This window comes from Benincasa hispida, chromosome 5 (genome assembly GCF_027475165.1).
Source record: "Benincasa hispida cultivar pf3 chromosome 5, pf3_genome.v1.1, whole genome shotgun sequence".
In the NCBI taxonomy this organism is placed as follows: Eukaryota; Viridiplantae; Streptophyta; class Magnoliopsida; order Cucurbitales; family Cucurbitaceae; genus Benincasa; species Benincasa hispida.
The window spans coordinates 27,792,254-27,812,952 of NC_143482.1; the positions used below are offsets into that span (position 1 = coordinate 27,792,254).

At 37.1% G+C, this 20,699-nt stretch overlaps 2 protein-coding genes across 4 annotated transcripts; both read right to left on the bottom strand.

The window, feature by feature from the left end:
• Positions 1-8,142: 8,142 nt before the first annotated feature.
• On the bottom strand, positions 8,143-18,248 carry LOC120078058 (villin-2-like). 3 transcript variants are annotated; one of them, XM_090313465.1, is made up of 12 exons: positions 18,114-18,248; positions 17,931-18,000; positions 17,778-17,840; positions 17,578-17,647; positions 10,834-16,982; positions 10,634-10,703; positions 9,966-10,066; positions 9,720-9,878; positions 9,334-9,402; positions 9,184-9,252; positions 8,900-9,037; positions 8,143-8,661 (listed from the first exon to the last, which is right to left on the bottom strand). In XM_090313465.1, exons 7-9 carry the CDS (start codon positions 9,969-9,971, stop codon positions 9,334-9,336), a joined length of 234 nt encoding a protein of 77 aa, XP_090169591.1. In that variant the 5' UTR covers positions 9,972-10,066; positions 10,634-10,703; positions 10,834-16,982; positions 17,578-17,647; positions 17,778-17,840; positions 17,931-18,000; positions 18,114-18,248; the 3' UTR covers positions 8,143-8,661; positions 8,900-9,037; positions 9,184-9,252. The 3 variants fall into 3 exon arrangements, with proteins under 3 accessions (XP_090169591.1, XP_090169592.1, XP_090169593.1); XM_090313466.1 differs by having other exon boundaries at positions 8,900-9,108; positions 9,182-9,252; XM_090313467.1 differs by lacking the exon at positions 8,900-9,037.
• LOC150036012 (uncharacterized) lies at positions 11,876-12,196 on the bottom strand. Its single transcript, XM_090313541.1, has one exon. It carries the CDS (start codon positions 12,194-12,196, stop codon positions 11,876-11,878), a length of 321 nt encoding a protein of 106 aa, XP_090169667.1.
• Positions 18,249-20,699: the final 2,451 nt, after the last annotated feature.

Genomic DNA, 20,699 nt, shown 5'->3' on the forward strand with positions numbered 1-20,699 from the left:
CTAAGGAAGAAAAAGAGTTTAATGATGAAGATAAAAAGAAGTTTTTTATTAATGCTAAAGCCATGAATTGTTTGTTTTGTGCTTTATGTCCTGATGAGTTTAATCGAGTCTCTGTATGTAATTCTGCTAAAGAAATTTGGGATATGCTTGAAGTAACTCGTGAAGGAACTAATCAAATTAAAGAGTCAAAGATTAGCATGTTAGTTCATAATTATGAATTGTTTAAAATGGATGCAAATGAAACTATATCTGAAATGTTTACTAGGTTCACGAATATTGTTAATGCTTTGAAGGGATTGGGAAAATCTTATATCACCTCTGAAAATGTGAGAAAAATTCTTAGATCATTGCCTAAGAGTTGGGAAGCTGAGGTGACGGCGATCCAAGAAGTAAAAGACCTCTCAAAACTTCCATTGGAGGAGCTCGTTGGATCTTTCATGACACATGAGATAATCATGAAGGCCAATGTAGAAGAAGATGTCAAAAAGAAGAAGAGTCTAGCATTAAAGTCTACTCAAGTTCAAGAGAACTCTGAAACTGAAGCTGAACTAAATGATGAGGAGTTCGCTTACTTGACCAAGAAGTTCAAAAAGCATTTTAGGAAAAGGAACTTCTCAAAGAAAGTCAATAATCAAGAAGGCAAAGGAGAAAAGAGCAACAAAAATACAATCATCTGTTATGAATGCAAAAAGTCCGGACACGTGAAGTGGGACTGTCCTCAAAGAAAAGCCATTTCAAAGAAGAGCAGGAAGGCCATGAAAGATACTTGGGACGAAATCGATGAAAGCGAGGAAGAAGTAGAAAATCTGTGCATTATGGCTTTTGGAGACGACGATGAGGTAAGTCCTGAAAACCTTACTTTTGATGAGCTCATTGATGCATATAATGAAATTAAAATTGAATTTGAAAAACTAGGTTGCAAATATATGTCTCTTAGGAAGAAAAATGCTAAATTAGCTCTTGAAAATAATAATTATTAATTGAGCTATATAATCTAAAAGAGAAAAATGAGACATAATGAAAAGATCTAGATTTATCTAAATTAAATTTGCATGCTTTAAAAGAAGAGTATAAATTATTAGAAAATAAAAATAAAGATATTTCAGCTACTCTTTTAAAGTTTACAAATGGGAAAAAGAATTTAGATATCATGATGGGTAAGTAACAATGCATATTTGATAAAAGTGGCTTAGGTTATAAACCTCACCAAAAACAAAAGAAATTTACAAACTACTTTGTCAAAGAAGGTTCTATTATTTGTTATGCACGTGGAAAACATGGTCATAAAGCTTATGCATGCAATTTAAGAAAAATCAATATTATGAATGAAAAAAGATGGATTCCTAAATTTTTGTTAGCTAACCCCCAAGGACCCAAACAAATTTGGGTACCTAAGGTTACATCTTGAGAATTAATTCTCTCAGGTATGTTTGAGATCCATAAAGAATAAGTGGTACTTGGATAGTGGATGTTCAAAACATATGACTGGGGACCACACAAAATTCGCATACCTAGAAAAGAAAGATGGAGGATACGTTACCTTCGGTGACAATAAAAAGGGTAAGATTGTTGGCAAAGGTAATATTAGTAACGGTTTGAATTTTCTTATTGAAAATGTTTTGTTGGTTGATGGTTTAAAGCATGATTTATTAAGTATTAGTCAATTATGTGATAAAGGATATAGAGTAATTTTTAGTGATAAAAATTAAACAATAGAAAATGTATGTGATGGAAAAGTTCTGTTTGTAGGAAATAGAGATAAAAATGTTTATACTTTGATCTATTAGATTGTCCTATAGTAGAAAATAAATGTTTATCTGCATTGCATGAAGATTCGTGGTTATGGTATAGAAGGTTAGGTCATGCTAGCGTGCATTTAATTTCAAATATTTCTAAGAAATCCCTTGTTAGAGGTCTTCCAAAATTAAACTTTGAAAAAGATAAAGTTTGTGATGCTTGTCAAATGGGTAAACAAACTAAGTCTTTTTTCAAACCAAAGAAAATGGTTTTTACTTCTAGACCTTTGCAACTGTTACATATAGACCTTTTTGGACCTACTAGAGTTGCAAGTCTAAGTGGAAAACATTATGCATTTGTTATAGTTGATGATTTTTTGAGATTCACTTGGGTTTTATTTTTATCTCATAAGGATGAAGCTTTAAAATCTTTTATTAGCTTTTCAAAAATAATTAAAAATGAAAAAGGTTTTATGATTTCGAAAATTAGAAGTGATCATGGAGGAGAATTTGAAAATGCTTCTTTTGAAAATTTTTGTGAAGAAAATGGAATTTTTCATGATTTTTCCTCTCCAAAAACACCTCAATAAAATGGTGTTATAGAAAGAAAAAAATCGATCTTTACAAGAATTAGCTACCTCCATGCTTAATGAATATGATTTACCAAAATCTTTTTGGGCTGAAGTTGTTAATACTGCATCTTATGTAATGAATCGTGTTTTAATAAGACCTGTTTTAGATAAAACTCCTTATGAGCTTTTTAATAATAAAACTCCAAATATTAGCTATTTCAAAGTCTATGGTTGCAAATGTTTTATTTTGAAAGACAAAGAGAAACTTGGAAAGTTTGAGTAAAAAACGGACATTGGCATATTCTTAGGATATTCTACATGTAGTAAAACATATAGATTTTTTAATAAAAGAACTCATGTACTTGAAGAGTCAATGAATGTTGTTTTTGATGAATCACATGATGCCACTAATAAAGTTTCTACTAGTGGTAAATTAGAAATACCTGTTGAAGATCTTAGTATTAAAGATAGGGAAGCAGTATTAAATGAATCTCAGAAAGAGCCAGAAAAATCCCTCCTCAGGATTGGAGATTCTCCACTCACCATCCTCAGGAGTTAATAATAGGTGATGTATCTCAATGGGTAAGAACTCGCTCTTCTTTAAATGCTTTAAATAATGTTGCTTTCATGTCTCAAATTGAACCAAAGTCTTTTAAAGATGCTGAATCTGGTTAATTGTTATGCAAGAAGAATTAAATCAATTTGAAAGAAATAATGTGTGGGAATTAGTCCCCTGTCCTAGTGATCATCCTGTTATAGGTACTAAATGGATATTTAGAAATAAAATGGATAAATCTGGTAATACTGTTAGAAATAAAGCTAGACTAGTTGCTCAAGGCTATAGTCAAGAAGAAGGAATAGATTATGAGGAAACATTTGCTCTTGTTGCTAGATTAGAATCTATTCGCATGTTGCTTGCATTTGCATCTCATAAGAATTTTATTTTATTTCAAATGGATGTAAAAAGTGCTTTCTTAAATGGTTTCATAATGGAGGAAGTGTATGTTGAACAACCTCCTGGTTTTGAAAACTTTGATAATCCAAATCATGTTTTAAAATTAAATAAAGCACTTTATGGTCTTAAACAAGCTCCTAGAGCTTGGTATGACTGTTTAAGCAAATTTTTGCTAGAAAATGGTTTTAAAATGGGACTTATTGATACTAATCTTTTTATCAAAATTAAAGATAATGATATTTTATTAGTGCAAATCTATGTTGATGATATTATATTTGGTGCTACTAACTCTTCTCTTTGTGAAGAATTTTCTAAGTGTATGCTTAGTGAGTTTGAAATGAGCATGATGGGAGAACTTAAATTCTTCCTTGGGCTTCAAATTAAACAACTTGAAGATGGAATCTTCATAATTCAAGAGAAGTACACAAGGGACTTACTCAAAAGGTTTAAGTTCGATAATGCAAAAGTAGCTAAGACCCCGATGAGTACCACTACAAAGCTTGATAAAGATGAAAAAGGTAAAAGCGTAGATATTAAAGCTTATAGAGGTATGATCGGATCCTTGCTTTACTTAACTGCAAGTAGGCCAGATATTATGTTTAGTGTATGCATGTGTGCTAGATTTCAATCATGTCCTAAAGAATCACACTTGCATGTTGTAAAAAGAATTATTAAATATTTGCTTGGTACCATTGATTTAGGCTTATGGTATCCTAAATATACATCTTTAGATTTGATTGCATATTCTGATGCTGATTTTGCTGGTAGTCTAACTGATAGAAAAAGTACTAGTGCATGTCATTTTCTAGGTAGTTCTTTAGTATCTTGGTATAGTAAAAAGCAAAATTGTGTTGCATTATCTACCATTAAGGCTGAATATATTGCTGTTGCTAGTTGTTGTTCTCAAGTTTTATGGATGAAAAAAACGTTGCGTGATTTTGGTTTAAATTTTGAACAAGTACCAATCTTTTGTGATAATACTAGTTCAATTAATTTAACTAAAAATCCCATTCAATATTCTAGAACAAAGCATATAGATATTAGACATCATTTTCTTCGAGAGCATGTACAAAATAAGAATATTGTCATTAATTATGTTAATACTGAGAACCAGGTAGCATATATTCTTACAAAGGTATTAAATGAAGAAGCCTTTTGTAAAAATAAACTTGCACTTGGTATTATTAGAATTGCCGAATTATGTTTGATAGGGGGAGCATTATTCATATTTATACGAATTTATGTGTGATAATTTATTGAGGGGGAGCATTATTTGTATGATTAAGAGGGAGAAAAATCACTTGTATATCTTTTTGTTGATAACAAAAGGGGGAGAAGTATTTTTAGTATTAGGGTGATTTGTCATCATCAAAAAGGGGGAGATTGTTAGCTTTAGGGCTTCAATCAAACAAAGTATTTTGATGATAACAAACTCAGATTTTTGTACTAACATTTTCAGTGTTTCAGAGTCACTATCTTGTAGAGCTTGGAAAGACGATTCCAATGCAATTTGAATCGCTCAAATCGGAGTTCAAACGAGAAAGTTATAAGCAAAAGAAGATTGGAGAGGAAATCCAACGTGGCAGTGACACGTGGCACCTTGTTGTCATGGCATCCGACGTGGCACACAAACGGTCAATATTGATGACATGGTAGCTGACGTGGTGCTCCAACCGGTCACTTTTTGCTGACATGGCGATGATATGGCAATGACGTGGCGACCGTGGACGAATGAGATAATGACAAGTGGCAGGTGATATTTTTTTAAAAAAAGGGAAAAGGAGGAGAAATCGTTAATTGACGCGCGGATCAATAGTATGGCGACATGTGGCGCGGATCAATAGTATGGCGACATGTGGCGCGGTTTAAGATTTTTCAACCTTTTCAAATTTGATTTCCTTCCTAAATTTTCATCCTTCAAATCCTTTTTTATTCTCCAAATCTCAATAATTCCAATCTTTCAAAATTCCTTTTCAAATCATTTTTATTCTCCAAATCTCAATAATTCCAATCTTTCAAAATTCCTTTTCAAATCCTTTCCTTTTCTATTTTCATTCAATCTCCACCCTTCATTTGCACTCATATCCAATGGCAAAAATTTATCCCCCTCGCCTATAAATTCGACTTGATTTTACTCTTCCAATACACACACCAAAAAAGCTATCAAGTCTTAAGTTCTCAATTCTCTCTACTCTCAAATTCTTGTCCTCCTTGCTCCTAATTGGCCCAGAGTTATTTTTGTGAGTTTCTTTTGAGTGCTCAACTTGTGTATTTAGCCTTCAAGAGGTAATATTATGAGGTTTTCTTTTAATTTTTGGGAATTGTATTAAGGTGTGGGTACACCTTGGGTTGTGAGAAAAAGAAATTGGTTTGATCCTGAACCAGTAAAAAAGATCTTGGATTTCTCTTTAACCTAGGAAAAAGATGGTCGTGTGTCGGTTTGGTCCTCACCTGCAAGAGGATCACTTAGTGAAATACCCAAGGAGTCTTGGAGAGTGGAGTAGGCAATTTGCCGAACCACTATAATTCCCGGTGTTTTCTCTTTCTCTCTCTCTTTTATTTCTTGCTTTCAATTTTTTGCTTCTTGTCTCAGTTATTTTTTTAATTTTTCCTAATTGCATGATTTAATTTCTAGTGTGTTGTTTAAATTTATCCTTGATTAAATTGTCTTAAATTTGAAGTTATTATAGCTTGCAAGATTTAAGTTTTGTCTTGCATAAATTTTCTTTAATCAAATTAGTGGGTTAACTTTATTGAGCATTGTTTGGAGATAAAATTATTTTTTAAAAATTGGTAATCAACCCTATTCATCACCCCTCCCCCCCCCCCCCCCCCCCCCCTCCAGTATTGCCTTTAGATCCTACGGTATCAAAAATGAGAAACAGAACCCTGTTGGACTTGGTTCGGTCTATGATGAGTTATGCTCATCTTCCTGACTCGTTTTGGGGATACGCAATAGATATTGCAGTTTACATTTTGAACAACGTTCCCTCAAAGAATATTTTTGAATCACCTTTTGAGTTATGGAGAGGTTGTGAAAGTAGTTTGTGCCACTTCAGAATTTGGGGATGTCCAGCCCATGTGCTAATGGAAAACCCCAAAAAGTTGGAACCTTATTCAAAAGTGTGCTTATTTGTAGGTTACCCCAAGGAAACAATAGGTGGATACTTCTATGATCCAAGTAAGAATAAAGTGTTTGTATCAACAAACGCTACCTTCTTGGAAGAAGACCACATGAGGGATCATAAACCACGAAGTAAAATTGTTTTAAGTGAGATTTCTAATGAAACTGTTGAGACTTCAACAAGGATTGTTGAACGGGGTGATAGAGCAACAAAGGTTGTTGACGTCGGTTCACTTAGTCCTCCATCTCAAGAGTTGAGATTGTCTCGATGTTGTGAGAGGGTTGTAAACCCACCTGTACGCTGCATGGGTTTAACAGAAGCCCAAAATATCATAATTGATGATGGTGTTAAGGATCCATTGTCTTATAAGTAAGCAATGGAAGACGTTGACAAGGATGGAGGATTAAAGCCATGAATCAAGAAATGGAGTCCATGTACTTCAATTCTATCTGGGAGCTTGTAGATCAACCTGATGGGTAAAACCTATAGGTTGTAAATGGATCTACAAGAGGAAAAGAAGTGTAGATGGAAAGGTACATACCATTAAAGCTAGACTTGTGGCAAAGGGTTATATCGAGATTGAAAGAGTGGACTATGAAGAAACTTTCTCACCTGTTGTCATGTTAAAGTCTATCAGGATTCTCTTGTCCATAGCCACATATTATGACTATGAGATATGGCAAATGGACATCAAGATTGCCTTTTTGAATGATAATCTTGAAGAGACCATCTACATGAATCAACCAGAAGGATTCATTGAGCAAGATCAAGAGCAAAAGGTTTGCAAGCTTAATCGGTTCATTTATGGACTGAGACAAGCATCTCAATCTTGGAATATAAGATTTGATACTGCGATCAAATCTTATGGCTTTGATCAGAATGTTGATAAGCCTTGTGTTTACAAGAAAATCATCAACAACTTAGTAGCTTTCCTCGTGTTGTATGTGGATGATATCCTACTCATTAGGAATGATGTAGGTTTATTGACTGATGTAAAGAAATGACTAGCCGCCCAATTCCAAATGAAAGATTGGGAGAGGCGTAGTTTGCTCTAGGGATCAGAATTATAAGGGATCGTAAGAATAAAAGGTTGGCCTTGTTTCAAGCATCGTATATTGACAAGATGTTTGTCAGATATTCGATGCACAATTCCAAGAAGGGTTTATTACCTTTTAGGCATGAAATTGTATTGTTTAAGGAATAGTGTCCTAAGACTCCTCAAAAGGTTGAGGAAATGAGACGAATTCCCTATGCATCGGATGTTGGCAGCCTTATGTATGCAATGTTATGTACTAGACCTGACATTTGCTATGTAGTAGGGATTGTCAGTCGATATTATTCTAATCTAGGATTAGATCACTGGACGGTGGTCAAAACGATCCTCAAATATCACTAGAAGAAATTCGGGCTTTAATGTCGGTTTTAAACAGACATTAAAGGGCTTTAATGTCGATTGGCAACCGACATTGAAGATAGTGTTATTAAAGCCCTTTAATGTCAGTTGAAGGGCTTCAATAACACCAATAACACAGCCTTGAATGTTGGTTGCAACCGATATAGTGATTAAAGCCTGTTGGTTGTATCCAACATTAAAGGTCTTTAATGTCGGTTGTAACCGACATTAAAACCTATTTTTTTTAATTCTTAATCGACGTTGAAGCCCGAATCTATCCGTTTTATCAATTATTGTCCATTTTTTAAAGTTCCCTTGCCAAATCCATTTTTTTGGTAAAAAATTATAACATGACACATCATCATCGAACGTTATGGCTATGACATATTATTCATGTATGGATAGTAAATCTATTACATTTAATCCATAAATTTTGTTATAGAATTATAATTTAAAAGGCGTACAATAATTCAGGCCTTGAAAACACAAATTATAAGTAATACACAGATTATGATTTTACAAACATTATGAGTTTACTGTCCCTCTCCACTTGGTAAGTATGGATTCCTTCATAATTCTTCTTGAACAAACCTCCTAGCTTTAGCAGTATCTGGTTATAGGCTTCTTTTTCTGACCACTATTGTTCAAAGGATCATAAACAATAAAGGTTTGGGCGTAAGCGTAACACATGCAACGGAAGATTGTATCCATTCAAATATATATAAATGGATAAAATGTTTGAGACCTTACCCTTAGAAACTCTGCAACTTTTCCCAGCTAACTGTTGTTGCTCGAATGTACTTTGGTTTCCATGCCAAGAGAAAACAGAAGAGCCAGATTGTAGAACAAAACACTCAGTAGAGTTCAGTGAGGTTGCAACCTAGATAATCATAAGTTGAGACGTTACCATAAGACTTGCAATGGCTCAAATTAGTATAGGCTTTCAGCATAAACATGAAACATGACCCAATGACAATGTTATAACATTATTTCCAGTCAGCTTGAATATGTATGCACACATATATTTCAAACCTCAAGAGGAAAGATTAAAAGGCATTTTAAAAAGCATGAATCACACTTAACATAGAAAGAAAATTATCAAAATCACTACTACGTACAACTTCAACTTGCACTGCTTTATTGTTGTGAATGGATGTTTATGATATCCTAATAGGGGCAATAGAATCTTCCGTGTAAGTTCCATTAGCCAATCCTTTATCTGCTATGAGTTTGTTGTAACTAGAGCTCAAGCCACCCTACACCAGAATTCATTAAGAAAATGATGGTTCTCTGTGTCTCTCAAGGACCCTCTCAGTTCCACATCAGAACTTTGTAAAAGAAACTACAACGTGATTCTAATCAAAAGAGATGAGTTAAGAAAGAAGCTTTATAAGACTACCACCTTGAGCACCACAAAAGGTTGAAAGAGGGCAATAAATTGGGGTGGCTCTTTGCCTTGAAATATACAACCCTGCCAAAAGAAAAAAGCATATGATAAGGAAATTCCCAAAGATAGAAACTATTTATCACGTATACTTTATGTTTATGGTACCTAAACAAGCCTCCCTTTCAGCGAGTTGGACATTGTATTCGTCAACTGTGTAGCCATCTTTTGATCTTCCTGAGGTTTGAAATAATAAAAAATGGTTTATCAGCAATAAACACATATGTTTATGTACAAATGCACTTAAATATGTCATTATATGAAAATGTAAGAAATGAGAAAACATCCCTACACTTGTTTACAAGAAATTATTCTTTTACAGGAATCAAGAGTACTTTCATTAGATCAAGGAAACAATCTTCCATTATTCCCTTTCTTAAAGAATCAGCATTAGTTATTCAACTGAATTGGCAAGTGTACCACCACATTCCAAGTTTAAGTATGTAACTTACATAGTTAGATTTTCTCAAAATAAACCCTAAATGCTAACTAACCTCGATGCTATCCTTTCCAAACCAAGAGCACAAGAAATAATCTTCTTTCCTTTCACCAGAGTGGTAGGTGTAAAGAATGATGTAGTAGTCTCCACTATAAAATTTACCAATATCCTCTGCAAGCAATGGAGTTTTGGCATTGCCATTGATTCGCCATACCTAGAGAATGAAAACCATCAGGACCCCAATTAAACAATCAAAACTAATCTAACCATTTCAAACAACCAAAACTGGTATCATCTAAACCTCCATTTTCCCGCCTCCCTCCAGCAACAGTGGAACTTCCTCATTCACTAGTGCACTTTTTGTTAATCCCTTGAGATCGAGACCTTGTTGCTTTAATAGAGCTGTTTACAAAAAGAGTACCATTTTGAATAATAATTAAAGTAAGGTATCTATGTCCTTTAGATTTCTACCTCTGGTGGAACATATGAACTGCCCTAGTCCTCATGCGACACATACATACATGCAAAACTAGTTTCTACCCTACTATAATTACGTATGCCCACTACCTCTGGTGAATCCCAAAGGAAACACAATATCGGGTGAATCCCGAAGGAAACACAATCTGGTGAATCCCGAAGGAAACACAATATCTAATAGGCATCTAACTAATCAATAAAACCACTGTCATAGTCTTAACATCATAATTATCACAATATGGTTCTATGACATACATACATGCCTCAATATCCACAAATCAAATAAAACCTCATGGAATCAAATATCATCTCATGCTAGCATTCAAGTATCTACCTACACAAATAAATCTTTCAGATCCTCAATTAAGAACATACATCAGTTATACTAAACTATCAGCCTATCATGCCATCGTTTTGTCATAATATTCATCTATCATATTAACTACATCTAGTGCCTAGCTCATAGGTAGTTCCAGTAGTAAGATTACTTACCTCAAATTTGGTCACAAATTAATCCAAGTAATTAACCCTCTTACAACTCTTGGAAAGCTTTGAATTCACCCTATAACATACATTACAAATATTAATTTAGCACCCTTGATCCAAAAATAACAAATCCAAAGTTTCAAACTCATCTTTGGGGTATAAATCCAATTAACAAAATTATTTAAAGATCTTCAATTTAACTTTACCTAAATTGAAAATCCGCAGATAATATTAGACAACCAACGAAACCAGCAACTCCAAGTAAGACCCTGAAATAAGAACGCACCCAAGTTTTAAATTAAATCCAAGGCTTAATCACACATGCTCCAAGTACTGCAAAAAATCCGGGTAAACACACCCAAGGTGTGATATGAGGCGCACCAAATCTGCTAAAAAATTCCAACTTCACCGAACAGCACCTCAATACCTCCAAGAACATGAATCCAAATTTGAAACATAAAGGCCTCAATCGATTGGTGCCAAAAGTAAATGGGCAGTCAAGAATCAACTGAAAACAACCCTAAACAGCAGAAATCTTACCAAATTGATAATCTGATGACGGCACAAGCAACGACGATGATGACAGGAGGAATCCGGCGTAGATCTAGTCGATTGAAGGAGAGGCGCGACGCTGACGGCGATGACTCGGATGCAAATGCGTCTAGAGCGACGCTGGTCGGTTCGTGGTGATGCGTAGAGGAGCAGTGCTGGTCGACGGCGGCTCGATCGTGCAACAACGAGCGGTTATGGAGGCCTGCTACAGGGCTCGGGTGGAGGCGGTCTAGTCGAGCTGAGGAGGACGGGCGGCTGAGTAAAAAAAATGGAGGGGGTGGGAGGTTTGGTCGCGCGTGAGGGAGAAGGGAATTTGGGGGAGGGGTTATAAAATAATAATAATAATAATAAACTAAAAAAGGAAATAAAAATAAACTATATTTTATTCTTTTCCTTATTCAATTCTATACTATTAAATTCCTTTCCTTCCGAAAATGAAATTAATTTCTGCCATTAATTTCCAAATTGAATAATTTCACGCCAACAATTAAAATCCCACAATTACACTTGAAGTCCAAAATTCCAAAAATGCCCTTCAATAATAAAAATTACTGAAATTACATTATTACTAACAAAATATGGGGTGTTATATTCTTTCCTCCTCAAAGAACTTCTGTCCTCGAAAGTTCATTCCTGAAAAAGCTCTGGGTACTGGGCCTTCATCTCATCCTCTCGCTCCCAGGTAGCCTTCTTGAACTAGTGATTCTGCCACAGGACTTTCACAAATGCAATTTCCCGGCGGCGCAATGTCTTTACTTCCCTGGCGAGGATCTCTACAGGTTTCTCCTCGTAGCTCAAGTTTTCATTCAACTGCAAGGGCTCGAAGTCAACGACATGAGACGGGTCTGTCGCATACTTCCTCAGCATCGAAACATGGAAGACATTATGAATTGAAAAGAGTGTTGGCGGCAATGCCAAACGGTAAGCTACGAGGCCAACTCGTTCCAAGACCTCGAAAGGTCCAATGAATCTTGGGCTCAACTTCCCTCTCCTGCCAAACCTCAGAATACCTTTCATGGGTGCCACTTTTAAGAACACCTTAACACCAGTCTCAAATTCCAGGTCCTTACGTCTCACATCGGCATAGCTCTTCTGCCTGCTCTAAGCTATTTGCATACGAGCCCTGATCTTCTGTATTGCCTCATTCGTGGTCTGTACTAGTTCGAGTCCTAGCAATTTCCTCTCTTCTACCTCATCCCAATATAGGAGACTTGAAGCTCTTCCCATAAAGTGCCTCAAATGGTGACATCCCAATAGTGGACTGGTAGCTGTTATTATAAGCAAACTTCATCAGATGCAAGTGAGCATCCCAGCTTCCTGAAAAACTCTATGGCACAGGCACGCAACATGTCTTCCAATATCTGATTCAATAACTCAGACATCCCAATAGTGGACTGGTAGCTGTTATTATAAGTAAACTTCATCAGATGCAAGTGAGCATCCCAGCTTCCTGAAAACTCTACGGCACAGGCACGCAACATGTCTTCTAATATCTGATTCAATAACTCGGTCTGCCCATTAGTCTGTGGGTGAAAAGTTGTACTAAAATCCAACTGGGTCCCCAAGGCTGCCTGAAGACTCTTCCAGAAGTTAGACGTGAAATGAGGGTCTCTGTCCGACACAATGGACACAGGCACTCCGTGTAATCTCACCACCTCCTTCATGTATATCTGTGCCCACTTATTTATTGAAAAGGTGGACCTCCCAGGTATGAAATATGCTAATTTAGTAAGTCTGTCTACCACAACCCAAATCACCGTGAAACCTTTGACTGTCCATGGCAACCCTACGATGAAGTCCATAGACACATGCTCCCACTTCCATTCTGGCACACTCAATGGCTGTAACAAGCCTACTGGCTTCTTCCTCGGGGCTTTCACTTGCTGGCACACCAAGCACTTACTGACGAACTCCGCAACCTCTCTTTTCATATTATTCCATCAGTAATAACGTTTCAAGTCCTGATACATCTTGGTGCAGCTAGGGTGAATAAAAAATAAGGAACTATGAGCCTCTGACAACAACTCATTCTTAATATCATTATCTGCTGGCACGCACAAATGTCCCTGATAAAGGAGACCACCTTCCGCTGATATTTAGAATTTTCCATCCTAGCATGACTCCACCTACGAACTCTCTCCTCCAGATAAGGGTCACAATGCTACGCATCAATAATTCTCTGCCTTAGACTCGGTCGCACTGACAACTGCACTAACTGTGCTATGACCTTCCCCACTGCGATTGCAATTTCTGCCCACTCTAGCTCCTTGCACAAATAAGTCTGTCTAGTAATGAGGGCTGCTGAATGAGCCACATTTCTGCTTAGGGCATCTGCCACTACATTTGCCTTCCCTAGGTGGTACAAAATTTTGCAGTCATAATCCTTCACCAGCTCTAGCCACCTTCTTTTCTTCATGTTCAACTCCTTCTGAGTGAAAAAGTACTTTAAACTCTTGTGGTCGGTGAAGATCTATATCTTCTCTCCATATAAGTAATGTCTCCAGATCTTAAGAGCAAAAACCATTCCTGCTAACTCCAAGTCATGTGTGGGATAATTCTGTTCATGCTTCTTTAGCTGACGTGAAGCGTAAGCAACTACTCTACCCTGCTGCATCAGTACGCCTCCCAACCTCTTCTTGGATGCGTCACTATAAATAACAAAACCACCTGATCCATCTGGTACTATAATGACAGGGGTTGAAACCAACCTCTGCTTGAGATCTTAGAAACTGTTCTCACAAGCCTCATTCCAAACGAAAGGGGCTCCCTTCCGGGTCAACTGAGTCAATGGGGCGGCTATGCGAGAGAAGTGCTTTACAAATCGTCTATAGTAGCCGGCTAGCCCCAGGAAACTGCGTACCTTACTGACTGTGGTTGGATGAGCCCAACTCATAACTGTCTCAATCTTTGCAGGATCCACAGAGAGACACCTTCCTTTGATACGACATGCCCTAGAAAGGACACTTGCCTCAACCAAAACTCAGATTTAGAAAACTTAGCATATAGCTTATTGGCCCTCAACGTCTCCAAAACTTTTTGCAAATGCTCCTCATGTTTGACCTTTGTCTTGGAATAAACCAAGATGTAGTCAATAAAAACAATCACGAAGGTGTTGAGGAATTCCTTGAACACCTTATTCATCAAATCCATGAACATTGCTGGGGCATTCGTTAGTCCGAACGACATCACTATGAACTTATAATGCTCATACCTCGAACGAAAAGCTGTCTTGGGTATGTCACTGTCCTTTATTCTCAGCTGATGGTATCCTGACTGGAGATCAATCTTTGAGAATACCGTAGCTCCCTGTAACTGGTCGAACAAGTCATCAATCTTAGGAAGGGGATACTTGTTCTTGAAGGTCACCTTGTTCAGCTCCCTATGGTGACATGCTAGGGCATATGAAACCCTTGTCCAACAACTCCTGCAATTAGACCTTTAATTCCCTCAGCTCTGCTGGTGCCATTCTGTATGAAGCCATCGAAATAAGGGCCGTGCCTGGCTCCAACTCAATAGCAAAATCTATCTCCCACTGCGGGGGCAGTTAAGGAAGATCCTCTGGGAAAATGTCTGGAAAATCTCTCATTATTGGCTCTGAAGTCAAGGTGACTTCAGCCCCTTTAGTGTCAACCACATTGGCCATAAAGCCCCAGGCTCCTTGGTCAAACAGTCTATTGACCTTTAATGTTGAAATCACTTTGGGTAGGACCACAGTCCCAACCCCGTTAAACTTAAAACTGGCTCCTGTATGAGCGTTAAAGATGACCTCCTTACGAAAGAATCTATGCTGGCATGATTAGCAGCTAAGCAATCCATGCCCAAAATCACATGTAATGCGTGATTTGCTATCTCTACCTGACATGCTTTTATCTTTTTTATGGCTAACATGATCACTCCTGATGGAGTGGAGATAGACAGTGCAAAGGGCAAAGTTTCTGAGTCTAACATGGCATGCCTTACAAATACAGAAGATATAAATGAGTGCGAAGAGCCAAAGTCAAACAAAACTAAAGCATGGTGCCCCAAAATAGGAAGCGTACCTGTCACCACTATGCCTGACTTCTCGGCCTCACGCCGAGTGGTAGAAAACACCCTACCCTACTACTGTTGAAAACTCGAGCCTCCCTGAAACAAGCTTACAGGTTGGCCCCTGAGTTCAGACACATTCCTCCTTGGGCATTTCTCTGACATATGCCCCTTCTAGCCACATCGAAAACAGACCTTAGAGCCGGCTAGGCATCATCCCCAGTGTCGTCTACCACAAGTAGTGCATATCGGCCTATCCTCCTTGACGTGGTGCATTAACTGTGTTCTGGTTCCTCTGCTGATGCTCAGGAGCCCTGGGTTCAACCTTTCTTTTCTGACCTGCAGAGGTCCCAATCCCGAGCGACCTCCTGTACTCTTCTCCTGCCTGGAAGTCAGCATCGATCCTCACAGCGGCCCGCAGTGTCGCCGCGTACGTCTTGAGTTCCAAGGCATGTACCATACCTCGCAGTCCGCTCCTCAGACCCTGGATGAATCTTTCAGTCCTCGCTTCCTTGGTGGTTACTAGTTTAGGTGCAAAGTGGGACTGCTTATCACATTCCTGTTCATACTCCTCCACCGACATAACTCCCTATTTCAAGTTCAAGAATTCTGTCTAGTTGTTGTATCGGGTGTTAGCCGAAAAATAGTTCTCATAAAAGCGCTCCTTGAATTGCTCCCAAGTTGCAAGTTTCCCACCAGTATCAATCATTTTCTCTGCTGAACGCCACCAGATTTCTGCATTGCCAATCAACATGAAAACTACGCATTGAAGCTTGTGCTCTTCTAGGCACCTCATAAAACAAAAAATTGTCTCGATAGATGACAACCACATCTCTGCTTTGGTGGGGTCCCCCAACATCCATCAAAGGAGTGAGGGTCAAACTTCCTGAAATCCCTCAGATGTTTAGCCTCAAGAGACAAGCCTTGCATGTCTCTATCTTACGGTCGGGTCTGCTGTAACTGCTCGGGTGGCACCGGTTCCTTCTGAGCCTGGTTTTCGGCAGTTTATCCTGGGATCTTTTTACGAATCAACTCTTGCGGTTTTCCCATCAGGGAGGATGCAATAGCTTCACTAATTCTGGCTTCCATTGCCTTCTCATCGACTTGGGCTATAGGTGGATTTAGAGCTGTCGGGACAGTCTGGCTACACTCAACTCCCTCTTCTTGTACCCCTCCTCTAACGGTCTTTCTTGTTCTAGGTTTAGGTGCCATGTCCTGTCATGAACTCATAAATTAACTATCTATCTCTGGGTCTTTCTCAGAAATCATGCTATTAAAACACTACATCACTAATCTCATATATACACTGAAACTTTCATTAGTACGACATACCCGGCGATGACGAGGAATCTATACTGGGCCACAGGGACAATCTAGACTTATATAGTAAGTCAGTCTATAGAACCCAAAACGTGGACTCTGATACCAACTGTAACGACTCGACCCCCTAGGACTTAAGTTAGGCCGTTACTAAATACATGCATGCATGGAACTTAAAACGACACTCTTTTATGGTGAAATAAATGCTAAATAAATAAGGTAATTTCCAAAGTCCTTTATTAAATGCAAATATTAAAAACAATAATAGGGTACCCATAAATCATAAATGTTAATAAATAAGTCTGAAAACAATCCTTAATAGTAGGTTTCAAATATCAAAACTTAAAATTAAGTAAAACATGAAAGGAAATCTAATCATGAGCAGAAGCATAAAATTAGTCCTAGTGGCTCGATCATGAATTCTGCTTGTCCTTCGCCGGTGCATCTCTACCTTTACCTGAAACAACAACATGAGAAAGAATGAGTATAAAATACTCAGTAAGTAACCCCACTACTGGGGTCAGGTTAGGCATCTATGTCCTCTAGATGCCTACCTCTGGTGGAACATATGAACTGTCTTATTCCTCATGGGACACATACATACATACAAAACTAGTTTCTACTCTACTATAATTATGTATGCCCACTACCTCTAGTGAATCCCAAAGGAAACACAATATCTGGTGAATCCCAAAGGAAACACAATCTGATGAATCCCGAAGGAAACACAATATCTAATGGGCATCTAACTAATCAGTAAAATCACTATCATAGTCTCAACATCATAATTATCACAATATAGTTCTATGACATACATACATGCCTCAATATTCACATATCAAATACAACCTCATGGAATCAAATATAATCTCACGCTAGCATTCAAGTATCTACGTGCACAAATAAATCTTTCAGATCCTCGATCAAGAACATACATCGGTTATACTAAATTATCAGTCTATCATGCCATCGTTTTATCATAATATTCATCTATCATACTAACTACATCTAGTGCCTGGCCTGTGGGCAGTTCCAATAGTAAGATTACTTACCTCAAATTTGGTCACAAATTAATCCAAGTAATTAACCCTTTTACAACTCTTGGAAGGCTTTGAATCCACCCTATAACATACATTACAAATATTAATTTAACACCACTGGTCCAAAAATAACAAATCCAAAGTTTTAAACTCATCTTTGGAGTATAAATCCAATTAACCAAATTATTTAAAGATCTTCAATTTAACTTTACCTAAATCGAAAATCCGCAGATAATATCAGACAATCAACGAAACCAGCAACTCCAAGTAAGACCCTGACATAAGAACGCAACCAAGTTTTAAAATTAAAACCAAGGCCTAATCACACATACTCCAAGTACTGCCAAAAATCTGGGTAAACACACCCAAAGTGTGATATGAGGCGCACCAAATCTGCTAAAACAATTCCAACTTCACCTAACAGCACCTTAATACCTTCAAGAACATGAATCCAAAGTTGAAACATAAAGGCCTCAATTGATTGGTGCCAAAAGTAAATGGGCAGTCAAGAATCAACTGAAAACAACCCCAAACAACAGAAATCTTACCCAAATTGATAAATCTGATGATGGCACAAGCAACGACGGCCACGACAGGAGGAATCTGGCATAGATCCGATTGATTGAAGGAGAGAAGTGGTGCTGGCTGCAGTGGCTCAGGTGCAGATGCGTCTGGAGCGACGCTGGTTGGTTCGTGGGTGACGCAGAGGAGCAACACTGGTCGGCGGTGGTGAGTGGCTGTAGAGGCTTGCTACAACACTCGGGTGGAAACGGTCTGGTTGGGCTGAGGAGGGCAACAGCTGGCGATCTGATCGGGCTAAAGAGGACAGCGGCTGGCGATCTAGTCGGGCTGAAGAGGACAGACAGCTGAGTAAAAAAAATGGAGGGGGGTCTGGTCGTGCGTGAGGGAGAAGGGAATTTGGAGGGTGGGTGGGGGGAGGGGGGGTTATAAAAATAATAATAACTAAAAAAGGAAATAAAAATAAACTATATTTTATTTTTTTCCTTATTCCACTTTATACTATTAAATTTCTTTCCTTCCCAAAATGAAATTAATTCCTACCATTAATTTCCAAATTGAATAATTTTACGCCAACAATTAAAATCCCGCAATTACACTTGAAGTCCAAAATTCCAAAAATGCTCTTCAATAATAAAAATTACTTAAGTTACTTTATTACTAAAAAAATACGTGGTGTTACAGATTTTAATTTAGAGTGTATTTTAGTTTTAGTTTTAGTTTTAGTTTTATTTTATTTTGTTTTTATTTTTGTTTGATTCCTTTCTTGGTTGATTCTTTGTGGTGTTTCCATGATTAATAATGTTTTATTATAATTTTGGGTGGCCTTGTGGGTTCTACTGACCTAATTTAGGTTGAACACCACCACCACCACCAATGCCTTTCAACCCACATCCTTATCCGATTAGTTATCCTTGAAAGTCTGTGAAAACCCTACAGAAGTGTGATCAATTCCCATTTTTATTTATTTTACAGAAACTTTAAAAATAGAGGACGAAAACTAGTCAAGCATTAAAAATTACAACATGCAACATACAAGAGAAAAAGAGGAAATTAGGGTTAGGTTAACACTTACCCTTGAAGTCACAAGTCTTCTTGATTTCCTCTCCAATTGTTCATGTACGCTCCAAATCTCCTTAGATCACGAACAAAAACTAGCAACACCAAAACCCAACTGGTTGGACACCACCATAATGGAAACCTCTATCTTCTCTTTTGGGTAAGAATCAAGAAGAGGGGTGGGCTTCGTCATGATTTTGGAAGAGGGAAAGAGATTTTGAGAGAGGGAGTTTTTGTGTAGAGTTTTTTTTCTTTTTTCTTTGAGGAAGAAAAAGAAAACTAAAAACTCAACTTAGTGTAAAAACCCAACCTCCCATTACCATGGTAGAGAGAATTAAGGGGAGGGAGTTATCATTTTAATTAATTTAAAAAATAATTTAATATAAATATACATATATAATAACTACCTTATTATATAGATACTATATATTAAACTATATGTTATATCTAATATAACACATATAACCTATAGTATATATTATATCAAATATTATATAATCTATGGTTTAATATTCTCTTAATTAACTTATAGTATTTATATGAATCTCATTCATATAATTAATATTCGAATCAAATTCAAATATTCATTTTCTCTCAAAATACTTTATATTATAATGTATCAAATACATTATATTAATTATATCACATATAAATAATTTTCTCAATTAATTTAAACAATTCTAAATTAATAAAAAAAATTTAATTTAATTCTCAATAATGTCAGTTGAGCTACCGAGAGGACCTTATGGACCTATAGATTAATGTTCTAAAGGTACTTGAATAATTAATTAAACTCTTTAATTAAATTACCCAACTTCCATTAACTGTCGGTCACTCCACTAAAGGCCAACAATTGCACTATTCGCACTACAGATAAATTTCAGTGTCCATTGGATATAACCAATCAATGGTGTATTGACCCTTCACAAATTGCTCTAAGTACAACTAAGCCAAAATTACCGTTTTGCTCCTATAGTTTCATCTAACTCCTTAAATGCTATTGATCTCTCTAATGAACAATAAGTCATAGTCCAACTATGACCAAAACCCTATCGGGTCAGGAGAGAGTGTGGTGCCACATTGTTCAAGCCTTGGAACAATTTCTGTACTTTCTCTAACTAAAAAGAGCAAGTATATTTCTTCTTGTGTAGCTACATTCCTAGCTCCTAATCAGATGAATCCCCAAAATGGTATAGATTCGTAGGCAAGAGTTCACAACTCAACTCACGATTCAAGTTAAGCCGCCTATGGTCATCATGGTGTAATTTAAGTCTCTTCTATCAATGGTGTTAATGGAGAGGCTATTCATTTCATGGTCTAGTCTTATACAAACTCTTTTTATAGAACACTCCACTCATATGTCTCCATATGAATGATCAGGATCAGACCATTTGTAGTACTTTACAACAAATGTAACAATTACAACGCAAACTGTATTTATAGTATCACCAAGATAAGATATCCAGCCTTATACATCTACTACAAATAGTTTAGGTTATCACTTAAACATGATCCACCTGTATGTCTCCACATCATGTTTAAGTTACAGAAGATGA

Bases quoted from the DNA above. Each gene is read 5' to 3' on its own strand.
- LOC120078058 (XM_090313467.1), bottom strand. The intron at 9,403-9,719 runs GTTAGTTAGCAT...TTCAAACCTCAG, and splicing joins TTGGAAAGGATAGCATCGAG to GAAGATCAAAAGATGGCTAC.
- LOC150036012 (XM_090313541.1), bottom strand. From the start codon at position 12,196: ATGAAAGGTATTCTGAGGTTTGGCAGGAGAGGGAAGTTGAGCCCAAGA.